At 42.6% G+C, this 24,786-nt stretch overlaps 2 protein-coding genes across 6 annotated transcripts; both read left to right on the top strand.

Annotated features, from left to right (window-relative positions):
- The first annotated feature begins 1,304 nt into the window (after positions 1–1,304).
- Positions 1,305–8,045, top strand: stc2a (stanniocalcin 2a). Its single transcript, XM_068714459.1, has 4 exons — positions 1,305–1,660; positions 3,816–3,958; positions 4,620–4,831; positions 5,063–8,045. The coding sequence occupies exons 1-4, from the start codon at positions 1,522–1,524 to the stop codon at positions 5,424–5,426; spliced, it is 858 nt and encodes a 285-aa protein (XP_068570560.1). The 5' UTR covers positions 1,305–1,521; the 3' UTR covers positions 5,427–8,045.
- A 3,896-nt stretch (positions 8,046–11,941) lies between these two features.
- On the top strand, positions 11,942–23,286 carry LOC137875322 (cytoplasmic polyadenylation element-binding protein 4-like). 5 transcript variants are annotated; one of them, XM_068714456.1, is made up of 12 exons: positions 11,942–12,038; positions 12,992–14,111; positions 14,201–14,299; positions 15,060–15,150; positions 16,747–16,797; positions 18,014–18,037; positions 18,410–18,586; positions 18,806–18,895; positions 19,002–19,120; positions 19,715–19,829; positions 19,916–20,097; positions 20,271–23,286. In XM_068714456.1, the coding sequence occupies exons 2-12, from the start codon at positions 13,047–13,049 to the stop codon at positions 20,496–20,498; spliced, it is 2,241 nt and encodes a 746-aa protein (XP_068570557.1). In that variant the 5' UTR covers positions 11,942–12,038; positions 12,992–13,046; the 3' UTR covers positions 20,499–23,286. The 5 variants fall into 5 exon arrangements, with proteins under 5 accessions (XP_068570557.1, XP_068570555.1, XP_068570559.1 ...); XM_068714454.1 differs by having other exon boundaries at positions 15,057–15,150; XM_068714455.1 differs by lacking the exon at positions 11,942–12,038 and adding an exon at positions 12,296–12,508 and having other exon boundaries at positions 15,057–15,150.
- Positions 23,287–24,786: the final 1,500 nt, after the last annotated feature.

Raw genomic sequence — 24,786 nt, 5'->3', positions numbered from 1 at the left:
ATGTGTTAAGCCTGTGATTTGCCTGGAAGCCCATTATGGTGAAGTTGCTCTAGTGCGATGTTATAATTAAGAAAAATGAAGGAACAATTTGTATCACTGGGCCCCCTAGAGGCTTGGAACCCAAGTGCAGTTGCCCATCCTGCACCCTGATATCCTGCCATTGGTACCAAACAGCGACATGGCGGCCGGCATCATACCACTGTAGAGGCCTTGACCTGCAATTATTAACACCATGGAAACATTTCGAAGACAGAGACTTTATGTTCTTACTGCAAGCTCAGCAGTTATTCCACATGGCATCCTCAAGGGTTGCTCTTGAAAAAGATTCCTCTAAGGTCTCCAAATGCTCAACCATGCCATTGTTGGTCCTCTATTCTTAGATCTGTCCCTGTAGTAGTGGTTAGAAGACCTCATTGTCATAGACTAAACTGGGCATTGTGTAACGGACCCCTTCATATTCACTTCCCCATGAAAACTGTTAATAAAGGCATTCTATTTTCAGGAGTTTTCACTTGTAAGTATCCAGTAATTATAGCTCATCTCAAAATCAATATGGACTATTGCCATAGGTCTCACATCCTGTTGTTAGTGTATAATAATTATAAGAATATCGATGGCAAGATTAAGATATAATTCATTTTCATTGAGTGTTTCTGCAGACTTTTCACCTTCTTTCTGTGAAAGCAATGTCCACAGACAACTTTGAAGCTGTGCTGAATTTAATTGCTACCTTGCATTAATGACTTAGTAGGTTGAAAAACCCACAAGTTAAGCCTATTTTATGTGGACTGCTTGAACATCATATGCTTCCATTTTCTCCAGTTTGTTGGCAAGCTTGGTATTTCTTGATCCTCCCACCGCTCTCATACTTAGCCTAAATAAGTGCTCCACATTTATGGCAAAAACTGACTTTTCTGTTGACTTTGCACTGCTGCAGCAACAACAAGCATGACTGTAGGTTATCTTGCAATATATGCAAATAAATCAGGAAGCATTATATCGGACATTATATGATTGACCTTCGCCAATTGGTCTATTGAAACACTGCTTGATCACCCCAAAGCCGTCACACTCAGTTTTCTCATGAATATTGCTTAATAGCGCCAGTTTTATTGCAAAAAGGGGACTTTCACTGGACACTCCCCTAAAACCTTGGACGTGGATATCTGCGTCTCTGATTGGTTGTGAAGCCCCAACCGACAACACCTGCTTAACTCCTTCATCCAAATTGACACCCGGGGCTCTGAGAAATATAGGCAGCATCCCTTCCAGCTCATGCATTCAGTCCCACAGCTGCCCCACTAGACACCAAGCCGCAGCTGCGCTGATCACTGATCCAAGGTGAACCCTCACTCACACACACACACACACACACACACACACACACACACACGCGCACACACACACACACACACACACACGCACACACACACACACACACACACACACACACACACACACACATACGCACACACACCGCCGGATCTTTGCTGGAAATCGGAGCACACTACCGGGGACGCAATGATGGTCAAACTGGCCGTGGCGCTGCTGGTTTTGTCAGTGCTGGAGCAAGTGGTGGGATCGGATAATATCGATATCCATGACAGCCTCCCGGAGAAGCCCGTGAGCCAAAAAGGACGCCTGTCCCTGCAGAATACAGGTATGAACTAAGTGTCAACAGAGTTACGAATGTGGAGATTCTCGGTTGGCGCAACTGCTCGCACGTCTCCGTGGGTTTTGTCCCTACACGTGTTTCATTGGCTGCAAATTAAAACCATGGCGGGGACTCGTCCGGGCGATTTGAGCACAATCTGCCGCTTCTAACTTAAATCCCGGCGCCACGGTTCTCACGTATACCCCTTTCGATCACTCAGAAAGACGATATCTTGTAAATACTCAAAGACAGAAATCCAATATGTTAGTAAACTATTAATAGAATGGCACAAGGTAATAGGTAATGTATACGGCAGCGCATCTAGGTGTGCGTGCGTGCGCGCTGGTGTGCGTATGTGAGCGCGTTCTAGGTAACAGTTTCAGTGTTTTTTTGGACAAAATCTGGGTTTTCGCGTGTTTTTTTCCAAGCTGTCTCTTCAATTGATTGTTGAGTGATGTGTCCACGCAGGTTAGCGGGGCAGGAATGATTGTAGTAGCGTGGTTCAGCGCTGAAGGCGAGCAGGACTTTTATTTCTTGAACTAATCATCTGGGGGAAATACCGTAAAGACACAAGCGCATCTTGCCTAATAAAACATAAACAAATAAAACAAAGCACATTGTACTGCTATCTCCGAAACTCTTTTTGCCTATGTTGGTTGCCCCCCCGCACTCAGCATTACGTACGACTCATGTGGACCTGTGGTACAATATTACAGCATAATTGTTTTCTTGCCTCCACAATGAAAAAGAAATGGGGACAAACTCTAACGCAGGTTTCACAACAGAGACCCCGGTAGCACCACCACTGTGTAATTCAACGCACGTTGCGGCCAAGCTCGTACGATCCAAGCACATTCCCGTGATGCCAAAACAAGCATTGCTGACAGCGGCTCACTTTTCCTGCGCACTAAAGTTAAACTCGGTGCCTACAAACCCCGCTGCAGATCTTCCCCTAACCCCCCTGCTATTGCCCCCCCCCCCCCCCAAAAAAAAAAAACAACAACAAAAAAACAGAGGCTCTTTGTTGACAAGCGTGATTTCTCAAAAGTCACATTCGATCATTCTTTTCTGTCTTCTTTACGCAACGGCACGCACTTCTGACTGAGGGGGGAAATGTTCATGCGCCCGTAACCTATGAGCTTTAAGGCAAATCACGCGTGTAATTATGTTTTTACTTAAGTCAACAGTTGGGTTTTTCGTAGCCGAACTGTGTACGACCCGTTGGCTGCCAAGCTAACCTGCAATTTGCCATATTAACTTAAGAGTAAATCACTCCCAACGCCGTCGCATATGGTAAGCAGCCGTTTCTGTGACAGGTTCCCTGCTGGTAGTCAGATGTCTCATAATACAGGCTCTTGGACAGCAATTTGGGGCTAAAAGAGAGACCTTCACTTTCACATGATAATTTCTGCCCTCGAACATCTGTTTTATTCCTGTCTTTCACGGCCACAGTAAAGAAGAAAGGGCACTGGAGAGCCAGCCGGTGGTGTGCAGGAGCTGATATTATGTATTCACATGACATATACTTGCATGTTCCCCCAAGTGTTTTTGCCTGCATTGCTGCTGTTGCTTAATGAGGGACTTTTTTTCTCTCGATGCTGTCATTTCATTATGCAATCTCAGTTTATATTTGAATGCAATCATGCGGGACTTGCTTTCAGTTGACAGACAATAGAGATGACTGCATTTGTGTCTCCCCCACAAGTAGTCATGGCTGTATCTGCAATGCACCATCCCATCTCAATGCTATAGGCAGTGCAGATGGATTGTGGTGCAGAATGACACGGTAATATCTGTCACAAAGTGTTCCTCTGCAAGAACCCCTCAGCTTGGGAAATTAGACCCCCCCCCCCCCCCCCCCCACACACACACACACACACACACACACACACACAGACACACTCCGACCCCCCCAAATGCCCTGCATCCCTTTTCTCTCTCAGTCTCTAGGTCATGAACAGACGAGTGAATGCCTGTGTCTGTGGGGAATAGTTATAGGCCACATCAGCTTTGTGATTCGTGCAGCAATCTGAAGTGCCAAAAGTGGAGTTGTGCCTTGAAGCTGTGTGGACTTCATTGCCGACACGCCTGCAACAATCTGCTGTCTCTGCTGTGAACAGATGATAAGGTCCCTCCCCCCTAACCTGTTCTTTCTTTCCAGCTGAGATCCAGCACTGCCTGGTGAGTGCAGGGGATGTCGGCTGTGGTGTGTTTGAGTGCTTTGAGAATAACTCCTGTGAGATACGAGGGCTACAGGAAATCTGCATGACGTTCCTGCACAACGCTGGCAAATTTGACTCTCAGGTACTAAACTGGTCCATCTGTGTGTTTTGCAAAAATGGTATAACCAGAGGCAACATTCCTTTTCTTTTTTTTTGCTGCTCCACACTCATCTATAGACAGATTTCTGAACTTTTTTTTTTTCTTCTACAAAACTTAGAACTTTTCCTAGAAGTGCGATCTTACATACACTGATCTCCTCCTCATCTGTTTTCCTCTCTTGGGAAGTTCACTTCCCTCTCAGTGCACTGGTGTACAGTTAGCACTAAGGGTCATGAGCCAGTTGGCCAGACGCCTAGTTTGCTCCCTTTTCAGACATAGCGAAGGCTGAAGCCCTGCCAAGCCGGGTCTGACTGGGGTCTTCACATTTCTATAGGGTCACATTCTAGGAATCTTTGGCTGACAAATCCAAAAGATTTCAGCAGCAGAGTAACACAATTTCTTGCTATTCATGCAGAATTTCATCACCCCATACTGCATTAGAAGCGTACAGCTACACATGCATACAAAGTTTCCTCCAATGCATCCACACATACTCTCAGACACTACTGAAACGGATGCATATGAGTTAAAATAACCATCCAGAGGGTTTTCTTTTGCAGATGTGTGAACTCTCAGGTTTTCAACAACTTCAAGGAATGTTGTCTTGAGTTCACTCAACAGTTGTGTCTCTTTATGTACATAGGGGAAGTCCTTCATCAAGGATGCTCTGAAATGTATGGCTCATGGGCTACGGCACAAGTTCAGCTGTATCAGCAGGAAGTGTGTGTCCATTAAAGAGATGGTGTTCCAGCTCCAGAGAGAGTGTTATATCAAACACAACCTGTGCTCTGCCGCTAAGGACAATGTGGCCGTCATGGTGGAGATGATCCATTTCCAAGATCTCTTCCCTAAAGGGTGAGTGGCTGCTCTGGACAGCATGTTTGGATAGATTTTCACGAGCCTGTCCGTTCTCTTTTTATCTCTGAGTGTTTACCTTCTCTGGACTCTTCTACCACTGTTCTCTTCTTCCATGTATAGTAATAGCATTGTGCCATTTACTCCTGTCATTTCCTAGACCTAGATCTATTGTGCTTCCAAACATGAATACACAAGCTTCATGTGGGTTATCTGCCTCTCTCTGCCCAGCCCATATGTGGAGCTGGTGAATATTCTCCTGAGCTGTGGCGAGGAGGTGAAGGAGGCACTGACACGGAGTGTCCGGCTACAGTGCGAGCAGAACTGGGGGGCTCTGTGTGACAGCCTGAGCCTCTGCTCCTCCCTCACCCCGTCTCCCGCCGGCTCTGCCATCGAACACCACCGCCGCCCCTTGCCCTCCCATCCTGAGCCGGAGCACGCTCGCCCCCCCCGGCAAGGTGACAAGGAAAAACCTGCTAAGGCCGGCTTGAACGCTCACCCACGCAATCGCAGTCAGGGACCCCGCCGCCAGAGTCCAGAGGCCGGAGTTGTGGCTGAGCAGGAAGACCCCAGGGCCACTGATATCCGGAGGTGAAAGCGCAGGAGACGGTACCGACCTTTGACTCCCTACAACGTATAAAAACCACACTTGCAGACTTATGCACACTTTCACACAAAACCACATGCATACACAGACACACACACACAATCCCAGACAGACTGAGTAAAAGGAAACAAGCCCCGACCTTTCCTATCCTTATTCCACCCTCTCCAGTCATTCCAACAATCCCACATAGTAAACTTGCAGGGTAATTGTGGTGTAGCGTGTACTGTTATGCCAGACCGTAGGCCTTGATTTTTAAATAATTGAATAATAATTGTTATTATCATGATTATTTCAACTGTTAGGACTATTTTTGGCTCTAATATAGCATTTCTCAAATCATACTTACTGTAAGATTTGATTGTATTTGTATTATTTATTTTATCCTGTATGCAATGTTGAAGTATCAAAATGTACATAGAAATATACTTATCTATATTTATATAAACATGTATAAATATAGTTACAATATGCAATACTGATATACTATAGATGACATAGTAGATGGTGTGCGGTCTGTTGTTCTCCTCACAGTATTGCACCCATTACACATCGGTCTGTAGATATGTAACATACACCATTTGTTGTTTCAAAGTGGGAATGTGTATTATAATTATAGATACTTGATGATTAAATACATATTGTACAGGTTTCAAGTCCAGTTCTGGCACATATGAATTGTAGTGCATGATGGCCACGAAGCCAACAAACTTGTGCATTCTTAAAGTGAAGATCCACTCTAAAGAGGATGCAAAAGTAATACTATGAATATGGACGGTTATTTCACACATGTATGTATTGATAAGTCTTTCACAAAGCTAGAAACAAGTGAGCCAGGGCTGATCTCTGATGTCAACAAGCACTGCTGTCTGGGCAGAAATGACTGGGAGACAAACACGGACTCTCTTGTTTCATACGTATCCATGCAACTCTGACATGACGCAAAAAGTATCACGTCGCTCTCATTCATTGTTAATCGTACCTTAGAACGATGTCTCAGTGACAATCCAGATTAACGTCACATTTATAGCTTCAGGAGACGTCATTGTTCTTGTTCATGAATGATAATTGAACTGTCCAATGTTATGCATTCTCTCTCTTTGAATTGGTTTTCCCGTCTTACTGTCAGCTATCGGTGAACAGCAGCAAAGAGAGGATGTTCAATCAAGTCACACACATCAAGGTGCCTAAACTTGTTCTTGTCCACAGTGACCGCTTCTCTGTGATTTTAAGTGAATGGATGATACTGTGTTGTGGGGAGATTTAATGTTGAGCTATTTTACGACGATGTTGAGCCACAGAAGTCTTCGATTTTGCACTTTGGATGATTGTCAGTTGTGTGTTGGGCTGATGCAGGTTAGGAGAGAAGACCAGGTTACCAGAGCAGTCACCCTCTAAACCAGACCTTACTGTATATGACGTTTCATTTGAGTAACCCTGGTTTCCCTTATCAAAAACGGCAGCAAGTTTTGTATCCCCACATGCTCCTTCGGACCAGATTGAGCCCCTTCCTCAGAAGATCAATGTTGCCTTTTTGTGGTGTCCCAGTGGGCAGGATAGAGGCTTGACAGAAACCCTCCAGATCTCTGGCCCCTCTAAATTAGCCCTTATTCCACTCTGGTCCCTTACCTAAGTCAGGAAAGACATGAAGGCCTGTTATTCTACTCGTTAGAGCCGCAGGCAACGCAGCGAGGAACCAGGAACTGGGTTAAGTCCACACACGGGGGCTCTGGCGCTGTTATTCTAAATGTTATATTTACTGAGGCCACCAGAGAATTCCTCTGGGCCACAGCCAAGAGCCAGCAACACAGAGGCAGAGGGGAGTGGAGCGAGAAGGAGAGAGACAACGTTTTTTAAAAAAAATGTGATGATTCACTCCATCTTTTACTTCTCCTAGTACTCTTGTTCTCTCCCTCCTTTAGGTCACAGGCAGGCTTTCACCATTTCAGGCCGGTCACGTGCTTTTAGCTGTGGAAGTGCAGTTTGTGAACACATTACACCACATGCTGAGGAGCAATTGGTGCAAAATAATCAATAAAACCTGCTTAGATTGTGTTGCTCAGTTAAGGGTTTCTTTAATGTTTCTATTTGATGTACTTACAGTAAGGTAATGCTTTTCCTCCCAATCATTTAGAGACTATTATATGCGCAGAGGATTTGAATCATCAGTGAGGCTTTTCAGGCTTTTCTTTCCTTTTTTTCTTTTTATTCTGTTGTGGAAGTTGGGATTCCTGTGACATCCCAGCACGAGACATAAGCTAATCCAATTGAGAATGTACTGTATGTGTGTGAAGTGACAATCTGTTCAGCTTTCTGTCATTAGGTTTGATATGGCTTTTTTTGTAATAATGTAGTGGCTTGAATGGCTTTTCTTTATGTGTTCAGAGGAAAATAAAACTAACCACGTTTCAGTTATTGTTAGTGCTCCATCACCATGTTACGTCTTTTCCTCCGTTAAGCACAATGACTCTGCTCTCACCGTTGAAAATACAGGACATGGTCTAGAAGTTTGTAACTCACCTGTAAGACATTGGGCATATGATCCTATCAATATCTTTGGACTCATGAAGTCAAATGTATCTTGTTACCATTAAAATATTTTTGTCTGTATTTTGTACATGTGTGCATCAATATAGTTTTTTATTTACATTGAAGTCGTATAAAATCGTGGCATAAACACCACGACATTGTGCATCAGATGAGGAGTTCATACAAGAGGACGTGACATTCAGTGGTAAATCAACAATCTCTGAGCGGGTTAGCAGAGAAGCCCTCTGTCGTCTCAGGTATACACACAAGTTAAAAGACACCCTGTATGCCTCGTTTGACGGGCTTTGTGAAATACGGGCTTTGTTTAGAGTTTCAAGGGCTGGAAATATCCTCCCCATTGAAAAGGCCTAAACATTTACGTCAGCTGCTCTGGATTGTATGCAATGCTTGGGATGGGTTCAGGGTGTCAGCTTTTATGAATTGTCCCAACAGTGTGCATTGCCTCACTAAACATTTAGACAGTCCTCTGATTTGAAAGGTAGACTTCCAACTGTTGATATGTAGCTTTGAGTCATTCAAGGGTCAAGTTAAGTGTACTGAGGTGCATTTCTACTGGCCATATATGGGAATTTGACACACAAATCCTGCCCTCATTTTTTTTTTAAAATGTATCCACAGAGTGGCAGGGCTACATGACACAAAACACATCATAAAGCTTCTGTGATATCAGCACCTCTGCCATTCAGTGGGAATCTGCCCTGCACATTCTGTCACAGCAACACCAGCCCTTAACAAGTCATCTCTGAGTGTGTAGTAATACAAAATGACCACTGGGTGGTGACATCTCTCTTTTTATTGACCTGAAGGCAGCTTGTGGGAGCAGGTGCAAGTGATTGATTTTTAATAGGCGTGACTGAGTTACTTGATTGAAGCTACACACGCTTTTAAAACTAAAATTAATTGTTGATTTACGTATTTGATGTCTCGGTTTTTGATTTGAAATTTGAATCTAAAGTGTCTTCACTTCCTGTTATATTAATTTCTCTTGGATAAGGAAGCACACATGAACAGCACATCTCCAAACAATCTAATAAGGAAAAACAGATGCACTTCAATCATGTTTCATATTAAAGGAGGACTGAGTTTAGTCATCACGAAGAGTACTACCTTGCCTTTATGTCTTCTGTGGCTCTAGCGGAGATTTCGAACGTTTGAAAAAAATGTATCTCATTTATTATCCCAGTTTGGGGGGAAAACACTATCAAGTTGCCTTAATGAAAGTCGAGCATTATTGCAGACTGACCCAGATTAGGATCTAAAATTCAGGATATCTGATTCTCTGAAGCTTCAGGTTTGACCCTTGTTTTAAAATGCTGTCTCTTGTGAGTCTCCCTTCTTTATGGTACCCCTTTAGCCTGTCTCCTTATTACACACTTGATGCATAGCAAAAAAATCTGTTTTGCTTGTTCAGGCAGAAAAGACATTGCTGGGATGACCCTATTTTACGCCATTTGTAAAATAGGGTCTAATTTCTCAATATATTCCCACGCTTATCACACGCAAATTATAACTGCAATAAATCAACAGTCCCAGTGTAGACAGAAAGTGAAATATATATATATATTATTCCCCTTGCCCCCATATGAAAAGGGCAATGCGAGCTACTTGCTGACATCATGGCCTGTACACTGTTGGTGTCACACATTATAGCCAGGGAGCTGATAAGAAAGGCTGGGATTACAGTGGGTGGGAGAAATTATGCTGTGTCACACTCAGCTTGTTGTAACAATGTATTGAGTCTGAGATGGATGACCTCCTGGCCAAACAATGGACTGCCGGCTGGACCAGAAATCTCCAGTTTGCATGGTTGGTATGGCAACGTAGCGCTATCAATACAGAGGCAGAAGAAGTCACAAATGAGAGGAGGCTGAGCAGCAGAGAGAGACAACGCTTCTGAGAAGAGAAACCTGAGATAGCCGGCCTCGGGTGCTTTGTGAACATCTGCCCCGTGCTCCAGTCTGAACTAATGAATTAATGACTGGGTGCCTAAGTTCCATGGATGAATCATTAAAGAACCACACGGGGTGAATGGGTGCACCCCGCTTCTGTCTCCTGTTGGGCATCAGAAAGATCAATGTCCTATATTTACCTAAAGTTGGAACAACAAACTGCATAAAATAAGTGGAACCTAATCAGCAAAGCTCAGTTTCACTGGGGAATACAGAGCGAGTTGCTCTCAGGGAAGAAAACGCTGACGCAACTCACTGTGCTCAAATTACTGTCAGCCTCAAAAGACCTACAGCAGGCAGCAGCACACATAAGATGGTGGACCCCGACACACATTCAGACTCTCAACCTTAGGCATGCACACAGTGTACTAACTGGTATTAAGTCAACAAAGTGCCATAGCTATCACTGCTTTGCTGAGTGGGTAGATATTGGCCTGACAATATCAAACCAGTAATATGTGAACCAGCAGTCTGTTATTTTTAAAGAAGCTCAAGACACTCTACTGTGTGTGTTGTTAAACCACCCCGACAGGCCCTGCTGCACATAGGAGTGGGGTGGGGTGTGCTACCACAGTATACAAATGAAGGCTGGGTCTGCCTTGGGGGACAAGAAGACTATGTTAACAAGACTAACTCAACAAGCAAGCAGTAAATTATACTCTGACTGGGGTGGAAAGTGACAGGAACGGTTTCAGATACTTTTTAGTACATTGTAAAACCAGTATGTCAAGCTTTGTTCATTTTGATAAAGGATTACAGTCAAATTGCTTTTAGAGAAAAAAAAGTCATCTGACAGCCTACAGTTGTGGTGATGTGGCAAAATGATGAAGATATTCTATTTTAACTGGTTTTGAAACTCCTTGTCTAAATAAGGCAACCTTTGCTCATGCTCTCACAGACAAAATGGTCGACAGTCAAAACAGCATTACTGACCTGCACAGGAATTTGTTGCTCAAGTTCATGTTAATATGACACAGGACCCAGCAGTGTTTACTAGGACTGTTTGAATTAGTCCCCTTTGCTTGAGTAGTTTTAACACAAGTAATTGTACTCCCACCTGAGTAATGTATACTGTAGGCCTAGCAGTAGTACTTCTATTGAAAAGGATACTCTTTCCTCTCCTGGTGAAGGATCATTAAGCTTTTAATGAATTGGCTTCAACAAAAGGGAGAGCACATCTATTTGAGGTTCTGGCTTGCTAGTAGACATCAGATGAGGAAGACCATATTGTTTGTCCTAAAGATACTATCTGTATTACACCATGTGATGGCATGATATGATGGTATGATCAGAGCACTGCACAGATCTGACCAAAGTAAAATTAATCAAGCTCTTAAGCTCGATTATGTACTGAAAATATCAGCAGCTTATTTTAATGAGATTGCTGTGCAGTACTTTGCTATGGACTCTGGTTATAGCAGTTCAACCAAATCAAACATAAGGATCTATCTATCAATCTGTCCTCCATCAATATCAATCTAATCAAATGTATTTGTCAGGGCCTGTCTGATACACAACATGGCACAACTAGACAACTGCTATAGGCTGAGGTTGAGGGGAAAAAAATTGCTTAGTCAAATTAACTCATCTGCATTTGGTTTAAATGCAAATACCACTACTAAACCTTGGGTTTTAACCCTTTGCATTCCATTGTCCTACAGTACTCTTGTATTAAAATGGCTTTTTTTAAAGTCTTGGTTGAGGGTTTAGATAGAAATTTCCCTGGATCTTTTATGTGTTTTCCTTACGTTACATCAACTCCTCCCATTGATTTCAAGGCATCCTTATTTGGAAGGAGTAGGCTTGGAGTGCATGTGCCATTCATTGAGAAGGAGTGCTATGGGCGTGATCTCACGGCAATCACCCAATCAAATGTCAGACTTTAGTAAAGTAGGCGGGGCTTTTGAGGGAAATCCTGACACTCAGTGGCTGGTGGCTGATGTAGAGGGCGGGGCTTGTAGACGGAAGTGTGTCCCGACTGGTCCAGCTGTCATCTAGAAGAGAGAAGAGACCATTTACACCGGCTGCCTAGGAAATGCAGAAAAAGGGAAAACGCTAAAATATGGCAACATCTAAACGATAAGGTCATGACGCCGAACTGAAGGTAGCTATACCCGACATATTACTGATTACACATGTTCCTCGATGCATTAGAACAGCCGTCGAGGTTGCGTTACGTTATTTCGAGACGTATAAATGATGACAAGGTTTGTTAGTCTGTGTGACATTGAACATATAGGACACGAAACAGACGAGGTCGTCTAAAGAGCCACTACGTTACACCGTTTCTAACCACACAAGTCCTGGAAATTTCCACCGTCGTGTCGTTGGTAACGCTGTCGTGTACTTTATTGAAATGTCGATGACGCTGTAGCCGGTGAATTAATTTATTGCCTCCCAGCTGGTTTGCAAATATGCTACAGCGTCTCTGCGGTGTCTGCTATTATCCTAGCGTAGCGGCTCGGTGAAGGGAACTACCCTCGGTTCAGAGCAGACCGGAGACGTCATCAACATTTCCCTGTATTTAAATGGTCGCGTATGAGGAGGTCATCGCTGAAAAAGGAAGATTATTCGGTAAGTGTCCGTGCTTGTGAGCCAACACGGCGCTTGTGCTTTTCACGGGTGCACTGTAACGCATAAAGCAGTACATTAAAATGGACTGCTGGGATCTGCGTGATTTAATAGGACACATGGAAGGTGGCGGAGCAGCTGTTAGCTCGCTGCTAGCTGCGTAACGACCTTTAGAGACGTCAGCTCCACCGGCCCCGGCTGTTAGCTGCCTACGCTGGTTCGGGTGGGTGTTTTCCGTGGTTGGCTGCCTGCTATTCGAGTGTAATATTTCGTCCAGGCCTCCCATGGCCCAGCGAGTCAATGATTTAATCTCATTGATTGCATCACAAGACCAGACAGGGTGCAGCCTAAGCACATTCACAGGGTATTGCGAGGCTAGTTTTTTTTTTTTTTTTTGTAGGCCAGATCAACTTGAGCTGTAACAGCCTTATGCTTTTTGTCACCCATTCCTTCCCCTTCTCTGCCCCTCCTCAACCCACATATTAGGATAAAGAAAACGGTGACAGCCAAAAGTGAATTGAAGATCTACTGGGTGTCCTAAATGGGGGACTACGGGTTTGGAGTTCTGGTGAAGAACAGCAGCGGTAACAAATCTGCTTTCCCTGTAAGGATCCCTCCTCACCTCCAACCTCAGCACCCTCATCACCCTTCCAACCCCCCCAGCCCCCCTTCCTTTGTAAACAACACCTGCTCCACCAATGGGGGCAGTGCTTGGCTGTTCCCTGCTGTAGCCCAACACAGTAACATGCAAGATGAGATTCTTGAGTCAGACAAGTCCAAGGCCTTGGACCTCCAGGACATGCAGGATAAGTCTCAGGTCCAGACCCAGCCTCAGGCCCTGTCCCCGGGCCAGCAGGAGGCCGTGGGAGGTCTAGGAGAGCTTGAGGGAGCTCTTCCTGAAGATGGCCAATTGGAGAAGGGTTCCTTGGAGAGCAGCGGTGGAAAGGAGAAGCTGAGGATGGAGTCCCCTGTGCTAAGCGGGTTCGACTACCAGGACAGCCTGGGAATGGGTACAAGCTGTGCACAGTCCACCTCCTCCTCATCTTCGCTGACCAGTTTTAACAACTGGTCCCCTGCTGTCCCGTCCACCCAGTCTCCAGTGGTCGGGGAAGACGTTGGAGGGTTCTTCGGCCCAACTGGCTCCAATGCCAACGGACCTCCCCTGCTGTTCCAGAACTTCTCCCACCACGCCGCGCCTGGCTTTGGAGGCGGAGGTAGTTTCTCCCCGCAGATTGGACCAGTCTCGCAGCACCACCCACCCACACCTCACCCCCAGCACTACCACCCCCATGGTCAGGGGGTCCCACAGCAGCACCGACGCTCCCCAGCTAGCCCTCATCCAACCCAGCCCTCATTCCCACCGCATCCCCATCGCACTGGACCGTTCACCCAACTGCCCCACCTCGCTCCTGCCCAGAGCAAACCCCCTTCACCTTGGGGAAGCTACCAGAGTCCCTCCACTCCCACATCCACCTCCTGGAGCCCCGGTGGGTATGGTGGCTGGGGAGGCACGCAGGGTGTCCGGGAGTACAGACGTGGGGTAGGTGGAGGGATGACGGGTCTTAACTCCATCTCCCCGCTAAAGAAGTCGTTCCCCAACAATCAGGTAGACGTAATTGTCATGACTCATCTCTTGCACTAATACATCTTAACAGATTTTTGCAATAACTGACATGATTGCTGACTGTCCTACAGGTTCCATCTCAGAAGTTCCCCAGAAATAGCTCTGGTTTCAATCACAAGGGCTGGGTGGAGGACAGCGTGAGCCGCAGTGACAGTGTCTACCCTTTCCAGGTGAGCATATCACAGGGAATACTGTGTTTTTGGGATTTGCTAGGTCTGATGCCTCATAAAACTAAGTGTAGTTCAGTTTCAGTGTGTCCTCCAGGGGTAAATGATGTTGACTTAAACGCGCTCGGCTGTATCAAATGCAATAAATATACCACCGAGCAAAACCGTACACGTGACAGTGAAGCCAACTAAACGGATGAATTGAAACTTACTGTGTGTGCTCAGTTCTTATCTAGATCATTGCGTGTTATCGTCTGCTCTGATCACATGGCCTTCCGCTTGTCCTGATTTTGAGAAGTCTTGTGCTCCTCTGAAGCTTTGTATGCTCTCAACCCATTTAGATTCTCAGTGAAGCACTCACTTGTGTTATGTGTTACTCGTCATAGATTTTTAAATGCTTATATTTCTTTTTACCTCAGAACATTCAATTAGAATTTGTATTGATCTAAAATCGGTGAAGTGGAAGGATGCATTTTTTTTTTAGCCCCATGAGTAGCATATCTTCTTTTTATAATGCTATAGGACAGAGCGGAAAATGTGATGTGATTGCAGAGATATGCAGGTGATTTTGTGTAACATACTGTGGGCTCCATTTTCTGTTTACAGTGCTTTCCTGCAGAAGGTCTCTGCGGGGGATATTCTCTGCAGTTTTTATTAGCTATTAGCATCATGGCAAACTGTCTGGGCTCTTGCAGCTTGTGCTGCTTTAGATGGCGATGTGGGAAACGAGGAGGCTAATTGTTGTCTTCCTCTCTTTCAGCAGGAGAGAACACGCTCCTTTGATGGTTTTAGTATGCACTCTCTGGAGAACTCCCTGATTGACATTATGAGGGCTGAGCAGGATTCTTTGAAAGGTTAGTTCCCACACTAGCAATAGTGAGGAAAGGATACTATTCTTCACCGCTGGCTGTCGATAAATACAGCCGTTTGTTGCGTGTATTTCCCAGCAAGAAGAGATTGTGGGTTTTTTTTCACAATGCTTCCAACTGATTGTCTTGACAGTAGGACTTCAGTTTGAACAATGCATGCTGCTAATAGGGTCCCAACAACTGTGTGCACTTTTGATTACACTTCTACTTTGTTAATACAGTTGCATGTGATATGATTTTGAGACTTTTTTTTCCTGCAACACCCCATACACCCCAACGTACTAATGGCACCACCAAAAACAAATATTAAAGAGCTTCATCAAATTTACATTTTGTGCAGTGTAATATTAGTTCGTGTAGGGCTGGGTATCATTCAAATTCTTTCAAAATATTTGTGCCAATATGATACCTCAGCTTTGATGAGGATAGAAGGATGTTTAAGTGCAATGTGGTTCCCACTCACAAAATACTGAGGTATACAATGTTGTTTTTAATATTTGACTATCTTGTCTACCTATGATGGTCTCTCTCACACTGTGGCCACGGAAAATGTATAATATAAAATATATATTTTAATATTGGACACCACCAGTATATGTCCCTGTATCTATTTTTTCCTCTTAACTTCAATAGAATGCGATTTAAATGCAGCGTAAGCAGACATGGATTTCAAACATCCATGCCTCTTAAGTGCCGACCAAAATGTGTACACAGCAGTTAAAAAGTACCAAATGCTGGCATTGCATGTCTGGGTAGAGTTTTTGATCATACAGTTCCTAATTTCAATCAAAATTCTTCCCATTTTAGACCATGCAGGCACATTTGTGCTTTGATGGCTGCTTAAGTTTAAACTAATCATCTTGGATGAATATGGCTTCTCTTGTCCAGTGACGACAAGGGTTTTGTAGAGTAAGATGGTCATGCCTCTTAAAAAGTATTGTTTTCGTGTCGGTACACATAAGTTGTACTCAAATCAGGTGAACATATTATGATGAGACCCACTCAGATTAGTTACAGTTCAGTCTTGAATTACAGTACATTACTGTCTTTTCTCCGTAACTCATGATAACTATTGCCTGCAGCATTTCTGCTGTGGAGACTCTTTGATCTCATCTAACTCTCAATAATAAAACATGTCAGCCACTCTTACAAGAACTCTTTTTTTCCCCCACCACAACCATCTGATGCTAATCTGGACCAGCTGATGCATGTACTTTCTTTTTTTTCATTTTTACAGCTGCAAATTTACATCTTCCTCAATAATAGAATCCCCTAATTATTTGCAAGTCAAACACCCACTCTCGGATGTATTCCTGTATTTTTCTAGCATATGATATTGCACTAACAGGCACATGTAAGAATAAGCTGACCTACATTTGAAGCACAATTTGGTTTGTCTGCCGAGTTCTTCATTATTTACCCAAACGTGTCTGCTATGATGGTCCTTTTCTTATTGACACAGAACAAAATATCCATATCCAGAAAAAACATAACTTCAATGGGTTGGGGAGGAATCCAATCGTAAGGGAGTTAAATGTCATGACATGGTGTTCTGAGGTCTCTCCTGTTTTTGTCATGTAGGACGCTACAGCTTCTCTCACCAGGGTGGAGACGGGCCTCTGCCTATGAACGGTATGTAAATGACATGCATACTAATATGCAGTGCTATAGCAGCAGTCAGGGCTTGAAATTAATGAAATTAATGATTTAAAACACGAGTCGAGTTGCAAAATTCAGTCCGTCATTGATAAGAATTCGATGAGCTCACATAAAATAAAAAGGGAAATCTCTGGATTTCACGTAATCGGATAAAAAAACGAATGGTAAAAAAAACACAAACTCACTTAAAGGCAGAATAAGTTGGATTTGTTGTTTGAGGTTTGTAAACGCAACATTTAAAGTTGGGCCTTCCTCCTAGTGCAGCGGCACCAGAAGAGCACGCCGCCTGTCCTGTGGTTAGGGTGATATTTGCGCGGCCGAGTCCACCATTTTTGTAGATTCCTCTTGGGTGCGTGCTTACAAAATGGCAACTGGTCAATACAATTTATTTATTTATTTATTTTTTTTTTTTTTTAAGAGGTCAATGCCCAGAAACGTCCTGACTACAGCACAATAAGAAAATACAGGCAGAGGGCATAAGTGATGACTGAGAGGGATTATTTTTGCATCAGTCTAGACATTGTTCTTTAGGAAAATCCTACTCATTCTGCCTTAAGTCATGTTACTTGCTTATTACCCGTCTAAAGTGCTGTGGTAGTCGCTGTGACACACAACCAAAATGGCTGACCAAAATATGACCAGACCAGCTTCTTTAAGTAAGATATAAATATTGTTGTCAGAGAGGTTCAGATACAGCAAAGAGTAAACACATGATACCGCAAGTATGTTGGAGGCAGATAATGTACGTTTGTAAGTTGTATTTATTTTTGTAGTGATATTGAAAAATCTATTTTGCTATGCATAATAATGAGCTTTTTTAATTTCATAGTTGGTGATTCTTCATACATATGTGGAGTAACTAGAAGAGCTCAAGAAATCTTGAAGCATTTAATAACTGTGGGGTATAATCAAGTGCCATGATGTTCCTGTCTCTATCAGTTGTATTTTATGGATACTGGTGGAAATGGTTTAAAAGGATTCATGTCTATTTTTCCCCGCTAAATGGATACATTTGATAAAGTATTTTGGCAGGTGGGAATTCGTAGTGGTTATTACTTTAAAATACGGTCGCCATTTTGTAGGTGATCTAACAGATTTGATTTCAAGCCCTGACAGTGTTTTACTTGCTCTTCTTATTTTGTGCCTTTTTCAAAAATCCATATCAAAGTTTTTTGTGTTTTACATGCAGCAAGAAGTTATGGCAGAAGACGAGGTAAAGCTTGTGAATACGTCTTGATTTCTTCAATGTGATTTCTAGAAAGCAGTGGTGACCCCTGAAATGTTAACTCTGTGGTGTTGCCTCTGTGTTTGTCTGCTTCGTTGTTCAGTGTCACTGATTATCCTGCTTTTGAATAATTCAGGGTTCAGGTCAATTCTTCTGTAGCCTTCCAGTGTTGTAGTAGTGTTAATACTCTGCTTTTACAGATTTCATCAGACATAGCAATCATGGCTGCTTTTTGTGTGTTTCTTGACATTAATTAATTCACGTCTAATTAAATTCCCTGCTCATTAATGCTGCAATGTTGTGGTTCAACCTCCCTGGTGGTGAACCAATATGTGTAATCCAGATCGTTTCCTCCACCAGGCCATTCGTCTCTGTTCCCAATGGAGGATGAGCGCTCCTTTGGAGAGGACGAATCCGGTGACCAGGGGCTCACTGGCCTCGGTTCAGCCCACTGTTTCCCGCACCTCAACGGTGAACGCGTGGAGCGCTATTCACGCAAAGTGTTTGTTGGAGGGCTGCCCCCAGACATAGATGAAGGTAGAGACATGTTATGGCTACAGAGGATGCTTTTAATGTACGTTGTTGTAGATCAAAATCTATTTTGTTGTCACTTGTGAGAACTGAATGTCACACATTTTGTAATGTTACACCTTTAGTGCCTCCATTCAGCTAAACTGTATATAAAACTCAAAACGTAATTTGATTTTAGGGCAACACAAAATACTGTTACTAATGGATTTGGCTTCATTATTTCAGATGAAATTACTGCCAGTTTCCGCCGATTCGGTCACTTGTTTGTTGACTGGCCTCACAAGGCAGAGAGCAAGTCCTATTTTCCACCGAAAGGTGAGTGGAACCAGTTGAACGTTATGTTTTCTGCCAGCGTGTTGACTCTACAGCACTGTTATGAGTATTTGTGCACGCTCATTTTTCTGTCGTCCAACCTTTCCAGGATATGCATTCCTGCTGTTTCAAGACGAGAGCTCTGTTCAGGCCCTGATTGACGCCTGCATTCAGGAGGACGGCAAGCTGTACCTGTGTGTCTCCAGCCCCACCATCAAAGACAAGCCTGTGAGTGTTATTCCGTTTAGCCGCTACATGCTAGCTATCCGTCTTGGCCGGCAAGTACAAAACTTAACACAAATGTTAAAATCATAGACTCACACAGGCCTTCTTTGTTTAAGTGTGTCTGGTTATTTTATCTTAGAAAACTAGAAAGGGAAGTTCACCGTTTGTTTTGTTTGCACAAAGGACGGCTTTGGTGTAGTAATCAATCAGATGTATCCTGTAGCTTTAGTGCACTGCTTATTTTCACTTCCAAATGTTATTGAAAAACACACTGGTAACCATGTAAAGTACTAATCTTGAGTAACTAAAGGCTAATTTCAACTAATTTTTTAGTTTATTTCTTCAGTTATTATGTACTCTTATAGATGTTGCAGTGTATTTTCCCTTACATCAACATCTTCAGTATTTCACCATCATTCCAGAGGCTTTCTGTATAAATCCGCCGCTGCCGCCACCAACAACAACAACATCCTGCAATAGCAGGCAAATGGAACCAAAGAAATGTGTTAATCCATATTACATGAGCAACAAGCTGCTTTTATTTTCACAAGCCAATGTATGAGTAAGGCCTAACTGAGAAGAAATTTGTTTTTGCAGGTCCAGATCCGGCCCTGGAACCTAAACGACAGTGACTTTGTAATGGATGGCTCTCAGCCATTGGACCCCAGGAAAACTATCTTTGTAGGAGGTGTCCCTCGTCCCCTGCGTGCAGGTAAGCGTGTGTGCTGACCCACTGAAATGTTTCATTCTAAGGTGTTGTTTTGATCCCATTAATGGCATTGTGCATTGCTCTCCCAGTGGAGCTCGCCATGATCATGGACCGTTTGTATGGGGGAGTGTGTTATGCTGGGATCGACACAGACCCTGAACTCAAGTATCCTAAAGGGGCGGGGCGAGTAGCGTTCTCTAATCAGCAAAGCTACATTGCAGCCATCAGTGCCCGATTTGTTCAACTGCAGCACGGGGAGATTGATAAACGGGTGAGTCCCTCTGATGTTTGCAGCGTCCTATACTATCTTTAAAAATGCAGAGTGGATGTTCATAAAATATTAATTTAAACCTATCTGACATGCTGCCGTGCGTGCATTCAAATTTTTTCTCAACCTCCATTTTAACAGTTTTGCCGTTGTCCATTTCGTCTCTTCTTTCTCAGGTGGAAGTGAAGCCATATGTCCTGGACGACCAGCTGTGTGATGAATGCCAGGGCACCCGCTGTGGGGGGAAGTTTGCCCCTTTCTTCTGCGCCAACGTGACCTGTCTGCAGTACTACTGCGAGTACTGCTGGGCAGCCATCCACTCCCGGGCCGGACGCGAGTTCCACAAGCCGCTGGTGAAAGAGGGCGGGGACCGACCACGACACATCTCCTTCCGCTGGAACTGAGGCGAGAGGGCGAGGGAGGGAGACGATGCAGGATGGGGGGAGGGATTGAAAGGAAGGGGGTAGTAAGGGAAGGGGTACGGGCTACGATATGAAAAATAAATGCACTTTTCTTTTAATTAAAAAACAAACAAACTTAATTTATTTTTTTATTTTATTTTAATTGGGCCTTCTAAAAGAAGTAAATGCTAAGAAGAGAGTGAAATCCCATTTATGTTTTGACTTTAAGTGTGCATGAGCATATGGATGCATTAGATTTGGATTTAGATGTTTTCTGACTTGACTGTACTTTCTTTTCGTGTTAGCTGGCAAAGCTGCTTACATTTGTTGTCAAGAGTAACATAAAATTTAAGTGAGGTTCATCATACCTAAATCAGTATACTAACTATGGAATTTGAGTTTAAGAAGGGTGCATTTTCTTACTTTTTTGCTTGCAGGATTAGAGAACAACTGTACCATTTACCAAAGGTTGAGTGCAAATGGTTGGGTTGAACAGAGGAGGGACACCGTTTCAGACGGTGGGACGGTTGAGTTTCTCAAGAAGCTCAGTGTATAGCATCTGGCCACGTCACAAAACAAAATCTCCCCTCAGTCTGGCACATGTGTTTCGATTGCTGGCATGAGTTTTTAGGTTTTGGTTTAAAAGTCGACACTTTGTAACCAGAAAGGGCAAACCAAAGATTGGCCTAAAACACATCATCAAAAAGCAGATGTTGATCTGAGGGTTTTCAGGATAATGTTGTGTCCTCGTGTCATTCGGCGTAGGACGAGGCTGGAGTTGTCTGGAGTTTCGGTTTGTGGGTGTCGGCTAATAAAGACACAGCCCTCAGGGCTCAGGTATTGGCAGTAGTATTTGCTCACTTTATATTGTCAGGGATATTAGCACTGGAAGCTAACATGCTAATGTAGTACAAACTAATGGGAATGCACAGTCCAGTCTCCCTGAGCTGACCTCATGGTGTACCACTGCACGCTCTACCATGACTGGAGCTTCTATCACAAGTGTTGTGGTTGGATATGGTAGTAGCTAGAATTTGCTGTCACAGAGATAAAGATATTATTTTATACATGGCCTGCTGATTTTTGTACAGTGTTTTATAGCTGATTATTTTGTCATGAACATATATACATTTATTATGCACTACTTTTCTAAATATTTTTTTCAATAGTCATTTTAGGCACATTTTTCACAGATGGGAGAACTCCTTTTGCAATACCTCATTTTTTTCACTTGGTGAAAAATAATTTTGTACCTTTGTTACTAAGAGATCTGCATTTATGGTAAACTTAATTTAAAAAAGAAAATGAATGATATTAATATAATTTTCAATTAGCTTTTATATATTTAAGTGCTGGTAAATCTGAAAATTGTCTGGTGCATTGGTGTGATTCTGTAGATAAAAAAAACAACAAAAAAACGAGGCTATCATTAGCCAGTCATATATGGATTCTCCTCTGTCCTAATACACATAATTACAGGATCCTAAGGCATGACAAGACCTTTCTGAACTGATTTTGATAGTCTTGAAAGTATATTCTGATATTTCGCTCCTAGGTGTAGTCAATAAGATTATCAATAGGGTAAATGTTTTGGCTTTGGTCAATGTGAAATCTTCCCTTCTATCACCGGAGTGGGTATCAGCTGTTTGAATATTTAGATCCTCTTTCTGGGACTGCCTGTAAGTTCTACTTATTCTTGGCATGCATAATGTAATACAGAAATAACATGGCTAGTGTTAATGCAGGACCTAATGCAATGCACTAGATCTCCTTTTTCCTTTTTAACTTTCTTTTTCCTTATCTCTTTGAGATCACCTCTCTTGTAGCCTCTCTTTACATGATGGAGTCTGCCTTCCTTACACAGACATGATGTTTATGCAATCTACACAGTGACAACACTTTGGATGCGTTTTGTAATGTAGAGGACACTCAGTAGGACATAGGTGAGGAGACTTGATCACTTGACCCCCTTTGTGATGTGGCATGCTTTGGGACATAACCTGAATGTGATTTAATGTTGCAAGTTAACTTTGAGCCATTATGTGCAATACTTATTCTTTCCAGAAACAAGTCTCCGCAGTGTAAGTCATTTAATTCATAAAAACCATGCAGTCATTTACATATTTGTTTCCTATTGTTCATGCTGATGTCTGCAAGAAAAAAAAAATAATTTATACCTGAATTTATTTTTAAACATTAGTTTCGTGCTTATTTACTTATTTTGCTACTACCATGCTACTGTGATTGAAAACATTGTATATACTAGGTCGATAATGTATTTAGCATTTGCTATATTTTCAATTGAAATGTATAACTATCATTTTGATCAGATTTTTGTTATATTTTTTGGGTGATGTGTTAAACTCGTTGATGTGTCTAGTTTTTCTAATTGCTGTATTGTGCTCCACATTTTCAGATGAAAAAAATATTGATTATGTCTGTTAGTATTACTTGATTGCAAAATTTCAATAGTTTTTAATTGTATGCTGGGAAGGTTATATTTATTAACTTTTTTTTTTTTTTTTTTTTTTTTTTTTTTTACCTGATATAATTTTGATTTTTATTAAGTCATTTCACATTTATACGTAAGTTCCAACTTTTATATTTTCTTCCTGATTAATTTACGCTACAATACAGACGTCAGTTTTTATAGTTGGTTTGTAGTATTGAAGTAAAACAAAGATCTAATGTCCATATATTCATTTGCTGCCAACTGTTTGTAACTGTATGCATACATTTGAAGTATTTGTAATGTGAGTTGTTGAACGAATAAAACAGCTGTGAGGAAGAATTTTATGCCTAATGTTGATTCACAAGAATTAAGGGTTTCCCCTTTTCATTTTCTGGCTGGCACTTATTCATTGATTTGCACCCTGAATGTTTTTATAGTAATTAGGGAATCTCACTCCTGATGTCCTTGTTGTGCGACAGCATTTTTTGGCGCATCTGGTGTGTTATGTTGAATCAGGTCAGAGGTATTTATAGGCAGCCTTAGGCTTATTTCAGGCCTTGGTGAGTGCTATTTAGCTCACCTAAACCTCTGGCTTTTTGTCCCAACAAACCTGCTCTAGTCTCAAAAAAGCCAGTTTCTTTTCTAAATTTAAAGTATATGGTATTTAATTTAATGGTAGCACGGACTGACAATGCCTCAATTGTGACGGTGATTATCAATGAAGAGATGTCCTAATACAATGGCAAAATAAAAAAAAATCAACAATCGACAGAATAAAGTACATTTACAATTCCAAACATATTTAGCGTGTTTTTTTTTTTACTTACTTTTTACAATTCTGCAGATTAGGCAATGGCGTCATTTAGCGACTTTTAGGACGGCCAATAGCTACTTTCCTTACTGAGGAGTTGGCAACACTGCAGGGAGGTCCTAAACAACATAGTGGTTTAGTCCTCCATCCAAACCTCAGCTCCGAATATAACTAAACAATAGTAGTTTGAGTATATTAAAAAAAATTATGAGGGAACATTTTTACTCATTACTCCACTATTTATTTATTTATAGTTACAATTTAAAATTTGACGTACACAATTTCTGAGGAGCCATAAAATGTGATGCATTGTGAGTATATTTAGCTAATGTAACGGTAACAAAATTGCAACTACTATATTTTAATGCTACTTGCAATTTAATGCATCAGCAATTATAATAGTACCACAATTGGCAACACTAATATGGCTCATTTTCTGCACTTCCATTTGTGCTAATATCACTACATTGTAATAGTTCCTCCATTAACGTCACTGCGGGAAGTGGGAAGTTTAGGCCTTAGGGTGTAATCGTACCTGGGTATTGTTGGGTTGGTAAATCACATTAACTGGATTACTGCCCCCTGCTGGCTGACAGCGGAACGAGCAAAAAATAGGAGCACAGGAAAGAAACAACTCCCCAACAGTTGGCCACGGTGAGGTAGAAAAGATGTCTAAAAAGGTGTATGTTCCCTGGTTTGACTCACTAAGTCAAAGACAAGAACCACAACCAGACCAAACAGTAGACCGGACCCCCCAGACCAAGTCCCCCTCTCGGCACCAGAGTGACAAGCGCGGGAACAAGATGGGTGACTTTAGAGGTGGGAAAAACCGGTTCCTTTTAAAAGTTAAGTTACAAAAAGTCAACAGCACTTTGTCCAAGAAGGTGGACAAAACACCGGGAAGATGGACGGGGGAGCCCGCTGCAAATAACACCAAGACTACTGTGAAACGACAAGGTAACTAACATTAACGCTAATGTTGCTGTTAATGATAGCTTAAATAGGTTAGCTCAAATGAGCTAATCGAG

The sequence above is a fragment of the Cebidichthys violaceus genome, unplaced genomic scaffold, assembly GCF_023349555.1.
Source record: "Cebidichthys violaceus isolate CVI_PGR_0920_01 unplaced genomic scaffold, fCebVio1.0.p SCAF_2, whole genome shotgun sequence".
Lineage (NCBI taxonomy): Eukaryota > Metazoa > Chordata > Actinopteri > Perciformes > Stichaeidae > Cebidichthys > Cebidichthys violaceus.
The sequence above is the reverse complement of the archived record's forward strand: the minus strand, read 5'-3'. Positions and strand labels throughout refer to the sequence as shown.

Bases quoted from the DNA above. Each gene is read 5' to 3' on its own strand.
- stc2a (XM_068714459.1), top strand. From the start codon at position 1,522: ATGATGGTCAAACTGGCCGTGGCGCTGCTGGTTTTGTCAGTGCTGGAG. The intron at 1,661-3,815 runs GTATGAACTAAG...CTTTCTTTCCAG, and splicing joins CCTGTCCCTGCAGAATACAG to CTGAGATCCAGCACTGCCTG. The intron at 3,959-4,619 runs GTACTAAACTGG...TTATGTACATAG, and splicing joins CTGGCAAATTTGACTCTCAG to GGGAAGTCCTTCATCAAGGA.
- LOC137875322 (XM_068714454.1), top strand. From the start codon at position 13,047: ATGGGGGACTACGGGTTTGGAGTTCTGGTGAAGAACAGCAGCGGTAAC. The intron at 15,151-16,746 runs GTTAGTTCCCAC...TTTGTCATGTAG, and splicing joins TGAGCAGGATTCTTTGAAAG to GACGCTACAGCTTCTCTCAC. The intron at 19,830-19,915 runs GTAAGCGTGTGT...TTGCTCTCCCAG, and splicing joins CCCTCGTCCCCTGCGTGCAG to TGGAGCTCGCCATGATCATG.